Genomic DNA, 19,046 nt, shown 5'->3' with positions numbered 1-19,046 from the left:
GATGCTTGCACTCTTTTTAAAATGGCACTTTCATGTCAAGTAACAGGGGTAACATCATTTTCATCTTTGTGATTTCATGGCAAAAAGGATTTTTTTATGCAACTGTCCATAACCTGGAAGAAAAAAAGAGCCCTGAGCGTTTATCCAGCTGTGATGATTGATGCAATTTTGATTTACCTTTTTTACCTGCTAAAACATACAGACACACAACTATAGAACAGGAAATTATCGATGTTACAGAGAGGGACCAGATGCTGGTAACATGTGCGGGGGTGAATGTGTGTTTTAAGTGAAGGAGTGTTGTGGGGGGCAGCTTAATGAGACTTTGTAAACCTTGGGGGGCAGGAAGAGAAAAGGTGTGCCCGTAGGAGGTAGAGGGGTGCCTCTGCAGCTCTCTCTCACACACACACCCCTACACACACTCACACAGGAAGACTTTCTCCTTAGGTGCACAGCTAACAACAGCAGGATCACAGTAGGAAAACATAACTGGGATCTGAAGCAGGAAGGGAGAACAGATGGAGACAGTCATTACACATGCACATCACACACACACACACACACACACTATAGATGCACTTTCACACAGATGCACTCAGTCAGTCCCAAGCCAAATCTAGCCACACACAATGACCCCCTTCTGACTCCCATCACTTGCTGCCTTGTCAGTGATAGCATCTATCTATCTCGAGAGTGTGTATGCATGTGTTTGTGTGTTTACTACCTGCATGCAGTTGTCATTGTGCAGGTAACAAAGGCACCTTCTACAAGACAAGATACATCCCATAGCTTTGCCATATGTGAGTTCATTCCAGCTCAGTGTGTGATGACTGTGTGATCTGTCATGTAAATATCATGCAAAGATGTAGCCATTAGAGTACATTTTTCTGTTTGTTGCTGGATTGCTGCTTTACAATGATGTGAAAAATCAAATTTGTACATTTTTATTAATGTACACAGATGGGTCTGTAAGGACAATAGTGCAATGTTTGCTATTTTTTCATCCATGCACCACTACAGTGGATCTGAAATCAAATGATGAAGATGTGGTCGAGGTGCAGAATTTTGCCTTTAATTGGAGGGGTTTAAGAAAATGCTGCAGTAACAGGAACTGTTTAGGGATTACCTATTAATACCTATTTTTTATACAGAGTCACCCATGTTGAGAGGCTCAAAAGTAATTGGACAGTTAACTAACATGCAGTCTCAATAAATCGAATGGGACTGATTCAAAATTTTCTCTGCCAAACACCAGTTGTCACAGATAAAGTCCTTGAGAAACAGACCTGAAAAGCTGCTAAGAAATATGTTGTTACAGAAACAAACAAAAACTAAATGAATACTAAATGAATAAGTTAAATAACTCTGGAGTCTAGAGCTGACACTAAATAAACAGAGCCATACTTTGGCCCAAGTCTCAGCGAAGATTTACTTAAGTATAAATAGTGTCATTTATCAAGTGGTCTGAGTTCGTCGTGAAATGCAGAAACTTTCTCTGTAGCCGAGGTATGATTCTGAGAGATCATCAGCTCACCCAGTAGTTACTGACCTATTTGTGGCAATTTAATGCATAGAATTTGAGTCAAGGACTCACTGAATTTATTCAGCAAATTCTATGCATTAAATTCTATTGGAAACCTACTTAACAGCTGTTCTGATATCAAGACTACAAGTACAGACCTCAGCAAACGAAAGGATCACCAAGTCAAAAAATCCCAAAGTCCTTGAGTGGATCTGACACTGTGATCTGAATAGCTGACACCGTGGGACTGAGGGCAGCAGTAACTTTAAAGGATCTATTATTTAAAAATATGGTGTAATAAAAAAAAAGTGCTGCACTGAGGTTTGCAGGGAAATCCTCAACTTGAGCAATCAGAAATATCAAACATAGGGAGTCTGAGGTAAATGCAGTGGAGAATAATAAACGACTTGACAGAGACCAAAGGACTAAAAGCACCTTCAATGGAGATGGGTGATAGAGCCCACGTGGACTTAATTATGACAATAACAAAAGCAGGAAAGGGGGGAAATAAAAACACAAAAAAGCCACATGATAAACTAACCTTCAAAATAAAGCAAGAAGTAAACTGAAGGGACATAGATAGGCAGAACACAGGAGCAACATAAAAAGGAAGACATGCACAAAACAAGGACTAAAGAAAAACACAATAAACCACGAATCAGCACAAAGACCATCACAGCCAAATCCACTGGAGTCCAGTTTTATGTCAGCCTCTACACAGAATTCCTTGTCACTCTATTTATCCAGTAAATGTTGGAATATTTCATGTAGTCTCATGTAGATGACTACTTTATTTTCTTCATCTCATCACTGTTATGCAAAATTTTATGGCAATAAATGTAAGAGGTATTTTAGGTAAATTTGTGGACCAGTGGGCACAACACACTAAAACTGCCACACTGAGCACCGTGGAACCGTGAACACACTCAAAGCAGCGTCTGGAAGTGCTCTAGTACAGCATGCATGTGCGTTTGTGCGTCAGATTCAGGTTGGGGTTTTAGTGATGCCAGTACTAAACTTGCTTCGCACACTTTCCTATAATTCCCGGCTCTCTGTCTCTGCAAATACATTGCCACCTTTATCATCAGCTAAAACAAATAGCCTCATGCTCCCCAGATAGACTTAAAAAAAAAAAAACATACACACACGTTGCACCTAACTCTCACGAGGTCCGATCAGGAGATTCATTCAAGATTCATTTTTCCAACCTTTCCCCCCCCCAAAGTATATTAATTACTTTAATCAAATCCTATTTCAAAGCAATAAATCTGTAAATTTGTTATGTCTGTGAAAGTCAAGATCATTAAAATCTTTCTTTAAACACTGTAAAAGCTTCTGAAATCTGTCCTCACAAGGATAGAAGTACAAAAGCGAACGCACACACAGACCAGTGGGAATCATTTCTGTGTGTAATTTTTCCCATTTGCTGTTGGTGGAGCAGGTTGTTTGATTGGTTGCTGCAGTGATAGATGCCTGGCCAGTTTTCTGATTACTACAATCTTCGATCTCCAGAGCCCAACATAATCAGAATAAATGTCCCCCACTGTAGAGGGAATAAAGGTGTGTGTGTGTGTGTTTGTAATGTGTGCAAGTGAAAGGGAGACCGAGGCTGCAGAAGAAAATAGGTATGAGTGTGTATTTTGACAGGGTGGTGCAAGCACTTGTGGGACAGTGAGTGACAGATGGTGTATAATATGTGTATGTAGCACTGATGTAGCAAGAAAATTAATTTTGCTTGGTATTTTATTTATTTATTTATGGCATTCTTCCTTCTACACAGTGTGCAGAGGTACTGTTTAATGTCTGCATGTGGGCAATGCTGCAGGGGTTCAGTATCATGGCTGATCCTGTTCTCTGACTTCAGCTTTTTGGGGCTATTCAGAAAACATAATTCACTTGGTGGAATATGTGTGAACGCTGTCTTTTTAACAGATTCTTCTGGCTTTATCTTTTCATCACTTCATCACTTTTGTTACATGTAGTGGCTTTATGCCTCTCTCTAAATTGTATAAATTGGCCAAGTTTTAATGATTTCAATAAATAATTCAATAATCTTTTTTTTTTTTTTGTCATTACTACATGCATTTCATTATTTAATCATTAATCTTACAATGTGTCACTTCCTTCAGTGAAAAGTGAGCAGCCTGTGAAACACTTGACGAATCAAAAGACAATTTGATCAAACGAGTAGTGACTTTATTTTTTTCCCCCTCTGCAGTCATCACATCCAATACAAACTCACTATTCATTGTTGCTGCGCTGCTTCAACCTCATAAATCATGAGCCACAAGTCAATTTTGGTATCCACTCAAAAATGATGCGTGGTGATGCTCAGGAAATTGCTTGACTGTGAGCTTTTTGTCTACTGGCATTAAATGGGACTGGTTACCATGCCAGATGACATCCATCATCAGGCATACTGATTTGCATGTTAAAAGCTAGGATGGAGGAGGCGAAATGGGAGACTTTGTTTGTGTTCTTTAGCAGACACAATGTCAAGAATAATTCTCATATTACAAGAAACACACATGATTAGATTTGTATTCATGACACAGTCACACATTAACAGGCTGAAGTACCTGAATATTAAAATCTGATTGACTCAGTCCTGTCGTTCAGTTTCAGTGTGCACTTGCATCTGCATTGAGGTTTTACCCCATATATTAACATATTTGCTTGCATCACGATCAATATAACCATCCATTTTCTTGGGTGCAAGTTGTGAGGGACACATTTGAAGCAGAGCTGTCCAGCATCACCTCCAGCTCTTACTGGGGACTTTGAATTTTTCCCATGCCGGCTGAGAGACCTGATGTCTTCAGTGTGTTCTGAGGTCGGATTGTCCAAACATAGTTCACCTAAAAGGGGTTCAGAATGCATCCCAGACACACGCTTGAACCTGCTTAATGGGCTCCTTTTCTTGCTCTCATCTGAGTCCCTTACCCTTTGTTCAACTCTCTTTTCACCACAACAGACGGGTACACAACGCACATCACTGCAAACACTGAACTGACCCTACTGTCAGTCTCCTGCTTCATTCTCCCCCCACTTATGAAGAAGACCCCTGGGTACTTCAACCCCAACTAGAGGCAACAGCTCACCCCCAGCTGAGTGACCAATCTACCTGGCTGAGAACTATGAAACTATGACCTCAGTCTTAGAGGTGCTACTTTATATATTATCTATTTCAAATTCCATCACAACACTATCGGACAGGATTTTATATTTCTTAGTGGGTACTCTCCTTTGTGGGGAAGAATCCTTGCTGAGGACTTGTTTAAATGTCCAATAGCTTTTTGAGTGAGCTTTATGCATGGTAAAAGTAGAATAAATTCTATTTTACCATCATGTTAAACCACATAATTAGAGATGTAATGTCACACATGCTACAGTACACACAGACACTTGTGAACTGCATTTGTGAAGCTACTAGTGTTGCATAAATCAGTGTTTATGAAATCAATATCTATTAACCTTGTACCGACTGTGTTGACAACCCAAACATATGTCTTGTCACTCTTAGCATGCCAAGGTTATTTACTGAATATGTATGAATAATGTCAGAGGGGGGACAAAGACGATAGGTTAAAATCGCTGCACCACTTCAAAGAAATAACCTTCTTTTGAATAAGAACTTAGAAAACATTAATTACATAATACACTTAAAATGCAAGTAAGAAAGTAAACGATAAAAACAAAACTGCTTTTGGTAATGCTGCAGATTCTTGGCAAAAAATGTGAAGTATTAAAAAGCTCAAAAACAGCCACAGATTTCATCTGGCAAAGCAGACTGACAGGGTATACTGTGCATGTCACATGTGATCGCTGGGGATAGAAACTGAGAACTATTATCAGTTGAGAATTTGTTCCAAATTATCCATCCATCAGAAACGTATGCATCCAAACATACAGTATCAGTTCCTTTTATTAGTAGTGGCCTGTTTTTTTTTTTTTCTGACATGTATGCATTGTGAGACAGTGACACCAAACTCATGGCAATGGAGCGTTTGCACACCTGAGTTACATGCAGCTCTGTTTCTACCGAGCGTTCACACAACAACGCATTAAAACTGTTGCATTGACAAAGGAACCTGTGTAGGTCTAATGTCACAGAAAATTGATCAGTACCCAATAAAGGAATCAATAGTGAGACGTATGAGTAGAATTAGTATTGGCATTGGTAGCAATAAAATCTTATTTAGCTATCTCTAGCAATCCTGTCTACAATTCTGAAAAAATAGCCTCAGCCTCCTGCCAGTAGGATCTTTAGGTGCCACAAATCCCCTGGAAGGACAAATTCGAGCTCACATACTTACAGGTCTCAGGAGATCTTAGTGAGGTGCACATGAGCTTTAGCGACTTAATTCATTAAGTCATATAAGGCCTCGAGCACATTGCAAAAAAAACAACATAAAACTCTGCAAACTTGTCGTGTAATGTATGCCATGGTCCTGGGCCGGTGGCCCAGTATTTTGTGTTCTTTTTGTGGAGTTATGTTTTGTTGTAGTTTTGTATTCTGTTTTTGGTTATGGTTAATATCATTATTTGGTGGTTATCTGATTACCCTGTGTTCTGGTCTTCCCGTGACTTTGTGCTCCTGTGTTTACGTTCCTTTGTGTCTGTCTCCCTGTGTCTTGACCCCTGTTTAGACCCCTGTGCTAGTCCTCCGTGGTGTTAAGTCTGCGTGTACCATGTTGGGTTACTTCCTCTTTTATTTTGACAGTCTCGTGTTCCCTGTACTTTGTGTTTAGTTTTGCTTCCCCTGTGTTATTAGTTTAATTTGTTTCACCTGTTGTTCCCAGCTGTTTCCACTTGCCCTGCTTACCTAGTGTGTGTATTTAAGCCCTCAGTTTTTCCTCTGTTCTTTGTTGCATTGTTGTCTGATCCCTGTTGTGTGTCTCCCCATTTCAGGCTTCCCTTAGTTCTGGAACTTATTCAGCCCAGTTTGTTTGTATTAGTTGTCATCCTTTTTTAATAAACCACATTTAAGTTCAGTTTGCCTTTTGAGTCCTGCATTTGGGGTCCAACCTTTGCTTGCCTGCCTGCCTGCCTGCCACAGCTAACCATGACAATGTGCATGTATATACACATGCACATTGTCATGGTTAGCTGTGGCAGGCAATGTGCATGTATATACACACTAAACGCGCTGTGAAAAAAATTGAGTTGACATCAAGAGATGATGAGCTTGTCCAACAAGAAAAGGGAGAAATGGAGATTCTGGGTTCATCCATTTCTCATGAATCATGGTAGATTCAGTATACCAGTGCGCGTTTTGAGTTGTGAGCGCACTTGCTGGGCTCTGATTGGCCAGATTCATTTCTTTGCAAGTGAAAATTTGAAAAAACTCTAACTTCATTCAAAAAAAACATTAATGCTGCAAATTCGTCCTGTGACATTTCACGGTCAGTGTGAACGGCCGCGTGAAGAATAGCTGAGTCCAAAAAATATTTTTAACGCACAAAACATTTGCATGAATTTTACATGTCCAGTGCGTAAAGACCTTAAGAACCAGGAATAAGAAATGCTAAAATCATAATAAGGTGACATCGTTCTCAAGTTATCATGTTCACAAGATTTTCAGAAAAACCTGACCTCTGACCTTTACATTGAGGTCAAGGGCTCCAAGATTTGAACTAGTTCAAGATTTTTAATAGACACACCTATGCTATCAGTGTGAAAATCCTGGGTGATACTGTTCTCGAGTTATCAAATTCACAAAGTTGAAAACTGGCTGCCCACCCGGTGGGGTGACTACAACATCCCATCAGCATTTTTAGGCCGAGTGGCAAAAAAAGGAAACATTTTACAAGGAAAATTACATTAAAATAAAGAAAATTTGGCTTCATTAACTTACTGAAAATGAGATTCAGAACACTGATTCAAGTGAACTTTTTAAAACATTTTTTGGTGGTCTCTTGACAAAAGTGAGAGCCAGTTTGGAGCTGAAGTGACAAAAGACAGCCTGTTACAAAGTTGCAAGTGCCAGTGATTTTGGACCAAACTCTTGCAATATAACTGCTACTATGAGCCATCTCTACAAACCAGCTAAATGGCAGATGACGTGCACAAAATGGAACAGAAAACTCTGGAAGGCACAGCTTTTCATGAGCACCATTTAAGAATAAAGTTGAGAACAAAACACACACACACACACACACACACACACACACACACACACACACACACACACACACACACACACTCAAAGACAAGTCAAAATGATGGAAGTGAAAGTTTTTAAGGTTAAAACACATTTCAATCACTGCACAGCTTAAGATAATGCAACCAGGATCAAGCATAGTGTGACGTACCATAAACGTATATAACAGTCGTTGCACACTTTTAAAGTACTGTAAAGATCTTTGCACCTGGACATGAGTTGGAAGCGTGTTTTATTTATTTACTTATTTATTTTTTGGAAAAAGAGCTCAGGGGCTGTTCTGGGGCCGAGCACATAGCTGCATTTACCTGGGTTGATTTTATTCCAGCTTTGTAGCGTGTGCAGAAAAGCATGACTCATACAACCAAAAAAAAAAAAAAAAGTATTCTTTTGCTATATGTGATGGCAGTGAAACATGTAATATAAAAGAGGACGGAAGGCAGGGAGTGGTTTTTGTGAGGAAAAGAAATTGTGTCATTATTGGGTGCTGATTATTTTCAATTGTGGTACAGCATGTGCACTGTTAGGAATGGTCTTTCTGTGGATGTGTTAGGGGGCGCATGTACTGTGTGTGTGACAGTAAACCTAATTGCTCTTCACCTTTACTTCAAAAGCCTTAAGCCTGGTCAGCACTCAGCCTATCAGAACAAAGAGCCAGTCTGAGCAGAAGAGAGCTGAAGCATCCCATCTAACTGGATTACCTTCACACGCGCTCTGTCATACTGTGCTGAATAGTGTGCTACACAACTAAAACTAAATTAAGTGACAAAAATGGTCTCTTTCTCTGTTTTCCGGGATTGGTTTCATTGTGGATTTTCTGTTTTTTTTTTTTTTGGTATCCCTCTCACTGCTCCCTCTCCTCGTGCTTCCTCAGCAGTCATTTCATTTGCATTGATAAGTATGTTTCTCAATTTGGGGAATAAAGAATAAGTGTCTGAAACTGCCTCTTGCTATCTAGACACAGCTGTGAAAAAAGCCAGCTACAAAGCTGGAATAAATCTGTTTGCAATTACAGAGGAGACAGAAAGCTTCAGCTGTCAGTGAGATATGTATGCTCCTCATCTCTTTCTCTGCCGTGCGCACAAATTCAAAGATGCCTCACTCTGTATCACTGTCAGAAAAAAAAAATACAAAATTGCCAAAGTGGTTTACATTACAACGATGATAAAGAATACACACAAATCAAAATAATGAGATTTTTCCAATAACCTTTCAGTCACTCCTCTGCCTGTCACTAAAAAAATTCTAAGGGTAAATTCATTTTATTTTTGGGGGGAAATCTGATTGCTCGAGTGTTTTTGTTGTCTCTTTGTGTTAGCCAAAAAAGCCACTGAAAGTGACAGGACAGATAGGCAGTTCCAAGTTAACAATACGCATCAGCACATAAGCTGTGCTCATCTTCTACCCATAACAGTAAAAGCAGTACTCATAAAAGTCTGTAAATTCTTAAATTCAAGATTTCATGGAAGATGTTTTGTGACAGAAGAAAAACCAAGTGTAAATATCAAAATGATGATGGATGGGATCCATTTAGCTGCTTCAGTTTAAAGGTTTTATTTATGCTACATGATGGGTCAGTGTTTACTTGTCATGGCTTACAGGGTACTTCAACAGTACAGAAGCATTGTTGATATAGTAAGAAATGCTTTTTTGGACATGCCAGAGCAGGGTTCTGAGGATGGTGGTGAAAAATTGTCATTCAGTCCAAATTCCTTCCTTTCATCTATCTATCTATCTATCCATCCATCCATCCATCCATCCAATCCATCAATCCATCCATCCATCCATCCATCCAAGGCAGGGTAGACCCTGGACAGGTCACCAGTCTGTCACAGGGAAAACACAGAGAGACTAACAGCCATTCACACTCACATTCACTCCTATGGGTAAATTAAATTAAATTAACCCCACTGATTGCATGTCTTTGGACTGTGGGAGGAAGCAAGAGTACCCAGAAAGAACCCACACAGACATGAGAGAACATGCAACCTCCACACAGATGGTGGATTCAAATGCAGAACCTTCTTTTTGTGAAGCAACAGTACTAACCACCATGCTGCCCAAAGTCCAAACTAATAGAGTCAAATATGCACAGTCAGGCTGCCAACTGAAGCTATCCTGCATCATGGACATGTGCACATGTAACATTATTCAGTCTCCTTACATGATAAACAAACACACTCACCAATATCGTGTTAAGCTGTAAACCTTCCTATCTCTCCCACTGACTTCTCAGTGCACAGTAAAAATGCCAGTGTTAAAATCTTAGGTGTAGTGTTAAATAAAAAGTGTTGGTGTTGTATTAACAACACACAGCTGTAAAATAACACTGCCGGTGTAAGTTCTTACATATTTAAGTTGTTAAATTCAAGCGTTAATTAGTTGGTGTTGCTTAAGCCACGCCTTCGCTTTACGGCTGCAAAGTGCCGTCTGCTTTCTGTAGGTTTCCAGCAGTCGCTCGGTCGGACATTACCGTTTCTTTTAACCCGCAGAAGACAAAATTACTTCCTAAAGGTAAGCTAAATGTCCAGACTTGATGTTTTGATAGAAATGTGCTTTTTAGTTTGTGACATCAAAAAATATACTATATTTAACCTATTTTGAATGGAAAGTTCACCAAATTCAAGGTCCCGCCATTTTACCAAATCTAGGGAGCGGTAAATTTGAATTCTAATGTTATATTTGGTCAGTTCTAGTAGTCATTTTACAGCGTAAATATGACACGTCTGGCGGTATGGCCTTAAATATTGTCGATGTGTGCATTTACAAAGCTAGCAATACAAACTGCTAATGAGCCTTCAAGAGGACGTGGGGGACGTTCCCTCCAAAAACCATGCTAGCTAGCCATTGATCGCCAGGCTCTGAACCTTGCTGAGGCGCCCTCGCGCACGGCTGAGGATTTCATAGTTTTACTTTTGGACCTCTGCTGTCATTGCATTTAACAAACAGGAGCTGACTCCGTCTGGGCTAGCTCGCTATCATCGCCGTTTGCGCTTATATCATTTAAACAAAATTTGCCATCTACCACAGAGCAGGGGCAGTTTCATTCACAACGGGTGTGCGCACACTTGATTTCGTGGGCTACAGAAATCAAAATGACAACCGGCATAAACGGGAGAAGTTAGAGGAAAAGGGAAGAGCAAAGGAAAATTTCAGGCTTTCTATTTAAAAAAAAAAAAATCAAAGCATGAAAGGTAAATACCAACCTTCATGTATTTTGATACACAAATTGAACATTTAATGCAAAATTTAGGGCTGCAACAATTCCTCGAGTAACTCAAATAATCCTAAAAATCTTCGATACAAATTTGTTGCTTCGATGTTTCCTTTTAATGCTGCAGCTTAGGTGTCTCCGTGTAAGCGGAGCATTTCATTCACATTAGGGACCCTTTAACTGGAGTGGATATTCGCTGACAGGTTTTTCCACGCCCCCACTGCGCTGTGCTGTGGGTGTGCGCATGTGCGTTGTACTTGCTGTGCAGAGAATGTTAGTTTCTTTTTTTTTTTTTTTTTTTATTTTCAGCAGCTGTTTTAAGTGCTGTCTGCACTTGCGCAGCCATTACTGAGATGGTGAGCTCAGGTGGCCTGAAAGGAAACGTTTTTCTAGTCCAAAACAGCAGGGCTTGTTCCTGTAAACACAGTTACAGACTTACAGAGACAGAGAAAAATGAGCAGTATGGAAGTTAAAATATGCAGATGAACTGTTAATATGAAAAATAATTTCTTATCCGATTACTTGATTAATGGATGAAGTAATCAATAAAATACTTGATTACAAAAATAATCCATAGTTGCAGCGCTACTTGTGTTCAGAAAGCTATAGTCAAACATTAGTTTTCAGCACCAGTGCTTCTTTAAAATATCTGTAATGTGTTGTCAAAGCTTGGAATGTGTCCATTTTTGTTCTGGAGAAATGCTGGTGCAGGTGGAGCATCAGGCAGTCCAGAAATGGGTTCGGGTTCCAGTGACAGATGACTGCTATGATTACTTGAAATTCATTCAAGAGGGTAAGTTCAGTGCTAATTATGTTGATATGGCAGCTGCCATAAAATAAAGCAAGCTTAGTTTTTCTAACTCAAATGTCTTTCCCCATCATAAAGATAGTTTTTGGCCTTTAGGAATCTGCATTTTAATCAGCACCAGTGCCGTGCCTTTGCCAACAGTCTGCGACATAAACTCTGGGAAGTCATGTAATGGAGTTGAAAAATGAACAACTCTTAACCAATTTCAAAATATGTTGGTGGGTTCTGCTAAGTGTAATTGCATGTTGGACCTAAAGGATAAAATGTGGTCACTGCATAAATAATTATTGGTTTGGAGGATGGCATGTCAAAACTTGGACAGGGATAATTTATGTTGCCCAAAAAAGAAGATGTGGATTTGTCTAACAATTCTTAGTAGAAAGATTTAGGCCCATCTATGTGTTCCTCATGTCCAGCCTGTTTATTAATTCCCCTCTCTTTATTGAAGTAATGAGCTTTGTTGGAGTAATAATTCATTCATTATTGTTCATAAAAATGGTTATGTAAAATTTTGGTGAACTGTGTTCAACAATAGAGGCAACACTTCATGATAAAATTTACTATTTTAACCAGCAGCTCATTGTCTGAAAATGTTATTTGAAATATATTTTAATTATAAATGTGATTGTCCCTTTACAGTTCTAACCATGTTTTAAATTAGCAGGTTAAGATGAGTATTTTTGTTCCCTTCCAGTTCATGCTAAATTCAACTTGGCAAGTGGAGTCTCTGTAGACCTGAAGGACTCATCTGGAGTCGATGTGGATGCTGATATTTTTGATGAACTCCTGAGGTCTGCTACAGTATCTTTCAAAGTAGTCACTGAGCGCTTTGGTAAGACATAAAAGCATTAAAACAAGTGTTACTTCTAATGCATTTAAAAATATATATAAAGCGAAAGTTATTTTAATTTGTTTACTAATGAAGTTTCTAAATTTTATACAGTGGCCCCTGTTGATCAGAGTGAGGTCACAGATGCTTCCTTCAGTTCAGAAGATGGCTCATTCTCGTCAGTCGAGTCTCCAAGCTCAGCAAGCTCATCTTCTACAGTGATTACAGAGAACACCAAAGCACAGAGAAGACGACTGGTTGAAGGACCACCTGACAGATGGCAAAAAATGTGAGTTGGTTCAAGGTTGGAAATAGAACGTTGATCCATTTTTAAAATTCATAGCAGGATGACATGTGAAATCTGTTGCAGATTGTCTATGTAGCTCTGCACCAAAAACCAGGGGGAGAAGATGTAATAAAAGAGTACAACAAGACCAGAAGTCTCTCTGATCCAACAAGAAAGAAACTTGTCAACATTTTAGTGGCGGATATGATTGAAAGTCATGGGTATGTAATCAATAAGTCTCAGCCATCTGTATGGGGGCGGAATTTAACCTTTATTTTTTCAACTGGTTGCACTGTAATTTCATCTTAGTTAAACACATACATGTATGAAATCCACAGAAATGTCAGAATTATTTGAAAAACAATTAACATAATGATTATTCAAATAGTTTGTAATTGCTGAGAAGGGGCTTAAGAGGTTTTAAGTTTACTTATTGAATACATTAAATATATAATTTCTATTCATAACCCTTTGCACAGTTGGTGTGTTTGTTTAATCCCTATGTGAAATGGCAATATTTTTATTGAATTGTTTTTTAGGAGAGTCCCTCCTGTCAACATTCGCATTACCTACGCCCTGGGAATTGTCACCCTCTTCCCCAGTTTGAAAGATAATGGCTCACCGACTGGCTATGTGAGTATTAATTTGCAGGAACCCTGAATGTTCTCTTCTTGGGTCAAAATCTGTTTGGACTTTTATTAATTTTGGGGGGGGGGGGGGGGGGGTGTCGATTAACCGTTGCAGCCCAGCTGTAATTGTCCTTTTGAATGGAATGTAATAGACAGTTTGTCTTGTCTGTTCTGTTCTGTGATAGGAGCATTACTATGATCCTCTCAGTGGACAGGGCTATCTGGCCTATCGATTGAAAACAGTTCAGCGTAACACTGCAAGTGACTTCAAGAGGAGCTCCAAGTCTGCTCATCAAGGCGGTCCGAGAACTCTGAGGGAGACCTTAACATCTGAACAGCTGTTTGGTGATGGATGCAAAGAAGCAATGTCCATGATGAAACATTCATCAGACCAGGAAGTTGTCAGGGAGAAAATGAAGGCAACATTTAAGCATAGACAGAATATGCTTCATGATCTGGACCAGTCATCACTCATCTTGGATCACTTCCCAAGATTCTTGGATACACCAGGCTTAGTAAGAAACTCAGACAGATTTAATTAACTGATTGATTTGTTGAATTGGATTGTGATGGCATTTTTTTTCTCTGTGCTAGATTGAGCAGGACTTCATCATGCTCTTTGGAGAAGACATCTCGGGGAAGTTCATCGCAAGATGGCCAACATTCTATAAACCGAGGGTCACCACTGTCAGCAAAAGCCTTCGACAGAGTGCTCATCTGGATGACCTTCTGTCCACTCAGGAGGAATCAAGTGATTATGGTAGGTATTAATAGATCTCTCTACATATGCATTTGCATGCTGTGATTCTTAAGATGGTGTGTGTTATTTCATTAGAATGGGATAGTGACCTGGCAGCTATTCTCCTGCTGGTTCATCTCTTGCCTCCAACCGCGAAGGGGAAAAGACAGGGAAAAATTAGTGCACCTGAGGCTGCTGACCGTGTTATCAAGTTCATGAAGGTATGTTTTTGGCATGAATTACTTTGCTTCACTTACAGTAAATAGGTCTCACTTTTCTAAAACTAAATTTAAAAAGTGAAATATCCACCCATCCATTCACTTCTGCTTATCCTATTCAGGGTTGCGGGGGGGGAGGGGCTGGAGTCTATCCCAGCTGACATAGGGCGAGAGGCAGGGTACACCCTGTACAGGTCGCCAGCCTGTTGCAGGGCCAAAACAGGGAGACAGACAACATCCACACTCACATTCACACCTATGGGTAATTTAGAGTTTCCAATTAACCTAACCCCAGTAAGTGCATGTGTTTGGACTGTGGGAGGAAACCGGAGTACCCGGAGGAAACCCACGCAGACACGGGGAGAACATGCAAACTCCACACAGGGAGAGAGGGAGGGGCCTGGGCCAAGGTGGAATCAAACCCAGGCCTTCCAGATGGTATTCTAACTGAGGCAGCAGTGCTAACCACTGTGCCCCCCCCCCCCCCAAAAAAAAAACCAAATAATAAAATGTCCTTAATTTGTTGCTTGTGAGGGAATAAGAGCAATCATTTCTAACATGCTGTCTCTCAATCTTAGGTGGGGACAAGCATGGCGACCTTCCTTGCCAAAGTTGGATCTGCACAGCCCTTCCTCCTCTGCGTTGGAGAAAAGAAGAGCAGGATACAGAAATTCTACATCATCCTGGATCAGAAGCCCATTCCCTGTGTGGCACAGACTGCAGTGGCTGCCTTCGATGAACTGTTTAAGGCACACTTTGTGTTTGCTGTGTCCTATGATGCAACCCTCCTCAACTTCTACACATTCATCCAAACAACGGTTTATGGCATTGATGTTGCAACAACAAAGGAGAGCCCCAGAGTCAAGGAAATTAGAGTGAGGATTAACAACACTTGAATATGCTAACATGTTACATTTGTAAGGTTCAGCACAGAAATTGTTCAACTCTTTTCCAGCATTTGAAATTTAGTCATGCTTTGTATCCAGGGCACAAATTGCGTTTGAAATGTGGGGAACATGGCTGTTCATCTGTTTTTTACACGTATTCTGGGTTCAAGAAGCACTTGCTGAAAGCACATGGAGACACATTTGCCACAGATTCTGTTTATAAGGGCAATGTTGGTACAGATAGTGTTGAGACAGATGATGTTTCTGCTCATGACCCATTGAGTAGCTCTTCTGTTGGTCAACAAAGTCATGCTAAAAAGAAGCAGTTAATGGATATGTGTAGCTCTGTTATTGCCCAAGTTCAAGCAGCTGGAGTTTCTGAAAATATTGTGCAGTCTTTAACTTGTTCAATGGAGGAGGTTGTTAATGATGTTCATATTCAAGCACAAGATGCCGTTCTTAAGTGTCTTTCATCTGAGGTGAATGAACAAACCTTAAACAAAGTCAGAGAATGTTTTGAGAACATAGAAAATCCATTCACACACCTTAACACTGAAAGAAAGAGGCAAAAGTATTTTGAAAAAAAATGGAAAATTGTTGAACCAGTAGAGCATGTTCTTGGAGTACGTTATGATACACGTTTGGATAAAACCACAGGTGTATACAGTCAAATTCCTGTTAATGACAAATTTATGTATGTACCTATTTTAGGAACTCTTGATTCATTGTTCACCAACCAAGAACTCAGTACCTGCTTTCAACAGGTAAAGTGTCATGAAGATGGGATATATAGAGACATCAATGATGGTTCCTATCTCAGAAATCACTCATTATTTTCAGAGCAAGAACATGCACTCCAAATACAGCTGTATTACGATGATTTTGAAACGGCAAATCCACTGGGACCCAAAAGGGGTTCACATAAACTTGGCTGTATTTATTTTATTTTAAGAAATTTGCCAGCTAAACTCAATTCAGTTTTGATGAACATTCATCTAGTTTCTCTTTTCCATGCCGAGGACTTAAAGAAGTACGGTTTTGGTCCAGTCTTGCAGCCTCTTGTTAATGACTTGAAATGTCTCGAGACAGAAGGTATTAAGGTCCCATTTTCTGATACACCATTAAGGGGTTCAATTGTTCAGGTTACTGGTGATAATTTGGCATTGCATAGCCTTTTTGGCTTGGTTGAATCGTTCAGTGCAACTTACTGTTGTCGATTTTGTTTAACTGATAAAACAAAGCTTCAGTCAGTATTCAGTGAGGATGACCAAGACCTAATTTTTCGCACAAAAGAGCTCTATTCAGAACATTTCAATGCTGTGGCACAAAATCCCATTCTTGTCCATTCTTTTGGTGTAAAAAGAGAATGTCCTCTTAATGCACTGCAGTATTTTCATTGTTCAAACAATTACGCAGTTGATATTATGCATGACCTTTTGGAAGGTGTTGTGCAGTATGAACTTCAGCTTCTTTTTCAGTACATGGTTAGGACTTCCATAGATTTAAACACCCTTTCAGAAAGGATACAGAGCTTTAACTATGGATACCTTGAGAGAAACAACAGACCTAGTGCAGTCAAAATTGATGGTAGCAATGACCTTGGCCTCAATGCTATTCAGTCATGGTGCCTCTTACGCAATACACCCTTGATTTTTGGAGATATAATTAATAGGAATAACAGCTACTGGAGGGTAATTCTTCTCTTGATTCAAATCGTCAATATTGTGTTCTCACCAAAAATCACAGATGGTATGACTTATTTCTTAAAGCATTTGATTTCTGACCATCATAAACTCTTTAAGTCTGTATTTACAGACAAGAAGCTGATTCCAAAACATCATCTGATGATTCATTACCCCAGATGCATCAGAAAAATAGGACCACTCATCCATGTGTGGTGTATGAGATTTGAAGGTAAACACAATTTCTTCAAGAAATCTGTGAAGAACTTTAAGAACATAACCAAAACACTGGTAAAGAAGCACCAGAGGCAGCTGGCTTTTCATTGGGAGAATTTTTACTTTCAAAGGTTTCAGTTTGGTCCTCTTAAAGATTACCCAATAAGTGAACTAGATTTCAGTGAGGTCTTAAGGTCTTGCCCCAGGTTGAATGTGCCTTGTGTATCCACAGCTTCATGGGTGAAAAACTTTGGAACAGAATACCATATTGGAATGATTGTCTGTACAAGTACTGAAAATGAAATGCCTGTTTTTCAAAAAATTGTTAACATCATAGTCAAGGATGATGAAGCATTTCTTTTGACTGCTAAAGTCATTACAGAGTATTTTGATGATCATCTGAATGCTTTCAGAATAGAGATTGTGGATGATGTGTTTGCTGTTATCTGTATCTCTGATCTGATATATTATCAGCCTTACGACAGGCAGTTTTCAGCTGACAGTGATGAAATAACATATATTGTGCCCCGCTGCTGTTTTATATGAGCTGTGCATTGAAGGTCTTTAATATTTAAATGGGTTTAATAAAAGTTAAACTTTCCATTTCTGTGTAATGTTTTGAATATTTATTATATATTTTTCCACTGGATTTGGTTTGTATTGACACCTTGTGGTGTGCATAATTTACCTTTTTAACACCACATTTTGTTTTGTGAGTAACACTATACTGGTGTTACTTTTAACATTACGTTTTAACACCAACACCACTGTAATGTTAATGTGACACCTGGTATTGTTGAATAGTAAACAATGTCTGGTGTTAATTTAACAAAAAAATGGGTGTCAACCTTTTAACACTTTGACAAATGTTATTTTAACACCAGGTAGTGTGGACACATATAGACACTTTGTCGGTGTTGAAATTAACACTGTGGGTGTGAAATTAACACTGGAATTTTTACTGTGTGGCACTGTTGCCATGTACTGTACCACTGTCTCCTGTTTTAACCTCTCACCTACCCCAGCATCCACCCATAGGCTATGTGAAGATATTTAGCACTCTCCAGTTTGACATGTAATACAGCTGCCAGGGAGTAATGAGCTCAGAGCCATATTATTACTGTTTTCTTTAATCACATCAAACAAGAGCTGTCTGACTAAAAAAAACACTCTTGTGAACCTGAGATGAAGGATGACTAATGTCTGCACATTCACATACATACGACGTTGGAGAACATGGTGAAAAGCAGGTTTTCTGAAGGTCTTTGAAAGGTTTTCGTCGGGCATTGGCTGCTTTTTCTCTTGTATTCAGGCCAGTTTATGTATCTGATAGAGAAATTTTCTTTTGGTGTTAAGCCAGGCTTGTGCCTACAAATAAACAATTTAAACAAAGCACAGAACCAATTGTAAATTGTATCTTTGCTACTAGACGCCAGTTGCAAAAACACATCATTTGTTTCCATTTCATTCATTTAATGCGATTCAGTTTTATTTATATAGCACCAAATCACAAAAACAATTGCCTCATGGTACTTTATATTGTAAGCTAAAGACCCTAACAATAATACAGAGAAAACCCCAACAATGGCTGTCTTCATTCTGATGAATAGTAGCATGTCCTAGCTTTACAGAAAGTTTTTTGTTTTTTTGTTTTTAAATAGAGCAACAAACTCTTTTCCCAGATCTAAATTGGTGAGATGCCATTTCTTCTCCAGCTTAAGGGTTATCTGCTTTAAACTGTGCATTTGTGAGTTATACCAGGGAGTCGAGCACTTCTGATTTAAGGCTTCTTTTTTCTGAAGAGTCACAGTATCTAGAGTCTTACAGAGTGAGGATGTAACACTATTAACAAG

The 19,046-nt window shown here is 39.3% G+C and overlaps 1 protein-coding gene across 2 annotated transcripts; it reads left to right on the top strand.

Annotated features, from left to right (window-relative positions):
- The first annotated feature begins 10,132 nt into the window (after positions 1-10,132).
- LOC115786324 (uncharacterized) lies at positions 10,133-17,794 on the top strand. Of its 2 annotated transcripts, XM_030738436.1 has the most exons (10): positions 10,133-10,199; positions 11,597-11,692; positions 12,402-12,539; positions 12,651-12,825; positions 12,907-13,043; positions 13,362-13,455; positions 13,637-13,966; positions 14,046-14,211; positions 14,287-14,411; positions 14,987-17,794. In XM_030738436.1, exons 4-10 carry the CDS (start codon positions 12,814-12,816, stop codon positions 15,302-15,304), a joined length of 1,182 nt encoding a protein of 393 aa, XP_030594296.1. In that variant the 5' UTR covers positions 10,133-10,199; positions 11,597-11,692; positions 12,402-12,539; positions 12,651-12,813; the 3' UTR covers positions 15,305-17,794. The 2 variants fall into 2 exon arrangements, with proteins under 2 accessions (XP_030594296.1, XP_030594297.1); XM_030738437.1 differs by lacking the exons at positions 10,133-10,199; positions 11,597-11,692 and having other exon boundaries at positions 11,704-12,539.
- Positions 17,795-19,046: the final 1,252 nt, after the last annotated feature.

The sequence above is a fragment of the Archocentrus centrarchus genome, chromosome 9 (genome assembly GCF_007364275.1).
Source record: "Archocentrus centrarchus isolate MPI-CPG fArcCen1 chromosome 9, fArcCen1, whole genome shotgun sequence".
NCBI classification, from domain to species: domain Eukaryota; kingdom Metazoa; phylum Chordata; class Actinopteri; order Cichliformes; family Cichlidae; genus Archocentrus; species Archocentrus centrarchus.
Note: the sequence above shows the minus strand (reverse complement) of the source record. Positions and strands in the feature narration are given on the sequence as shown.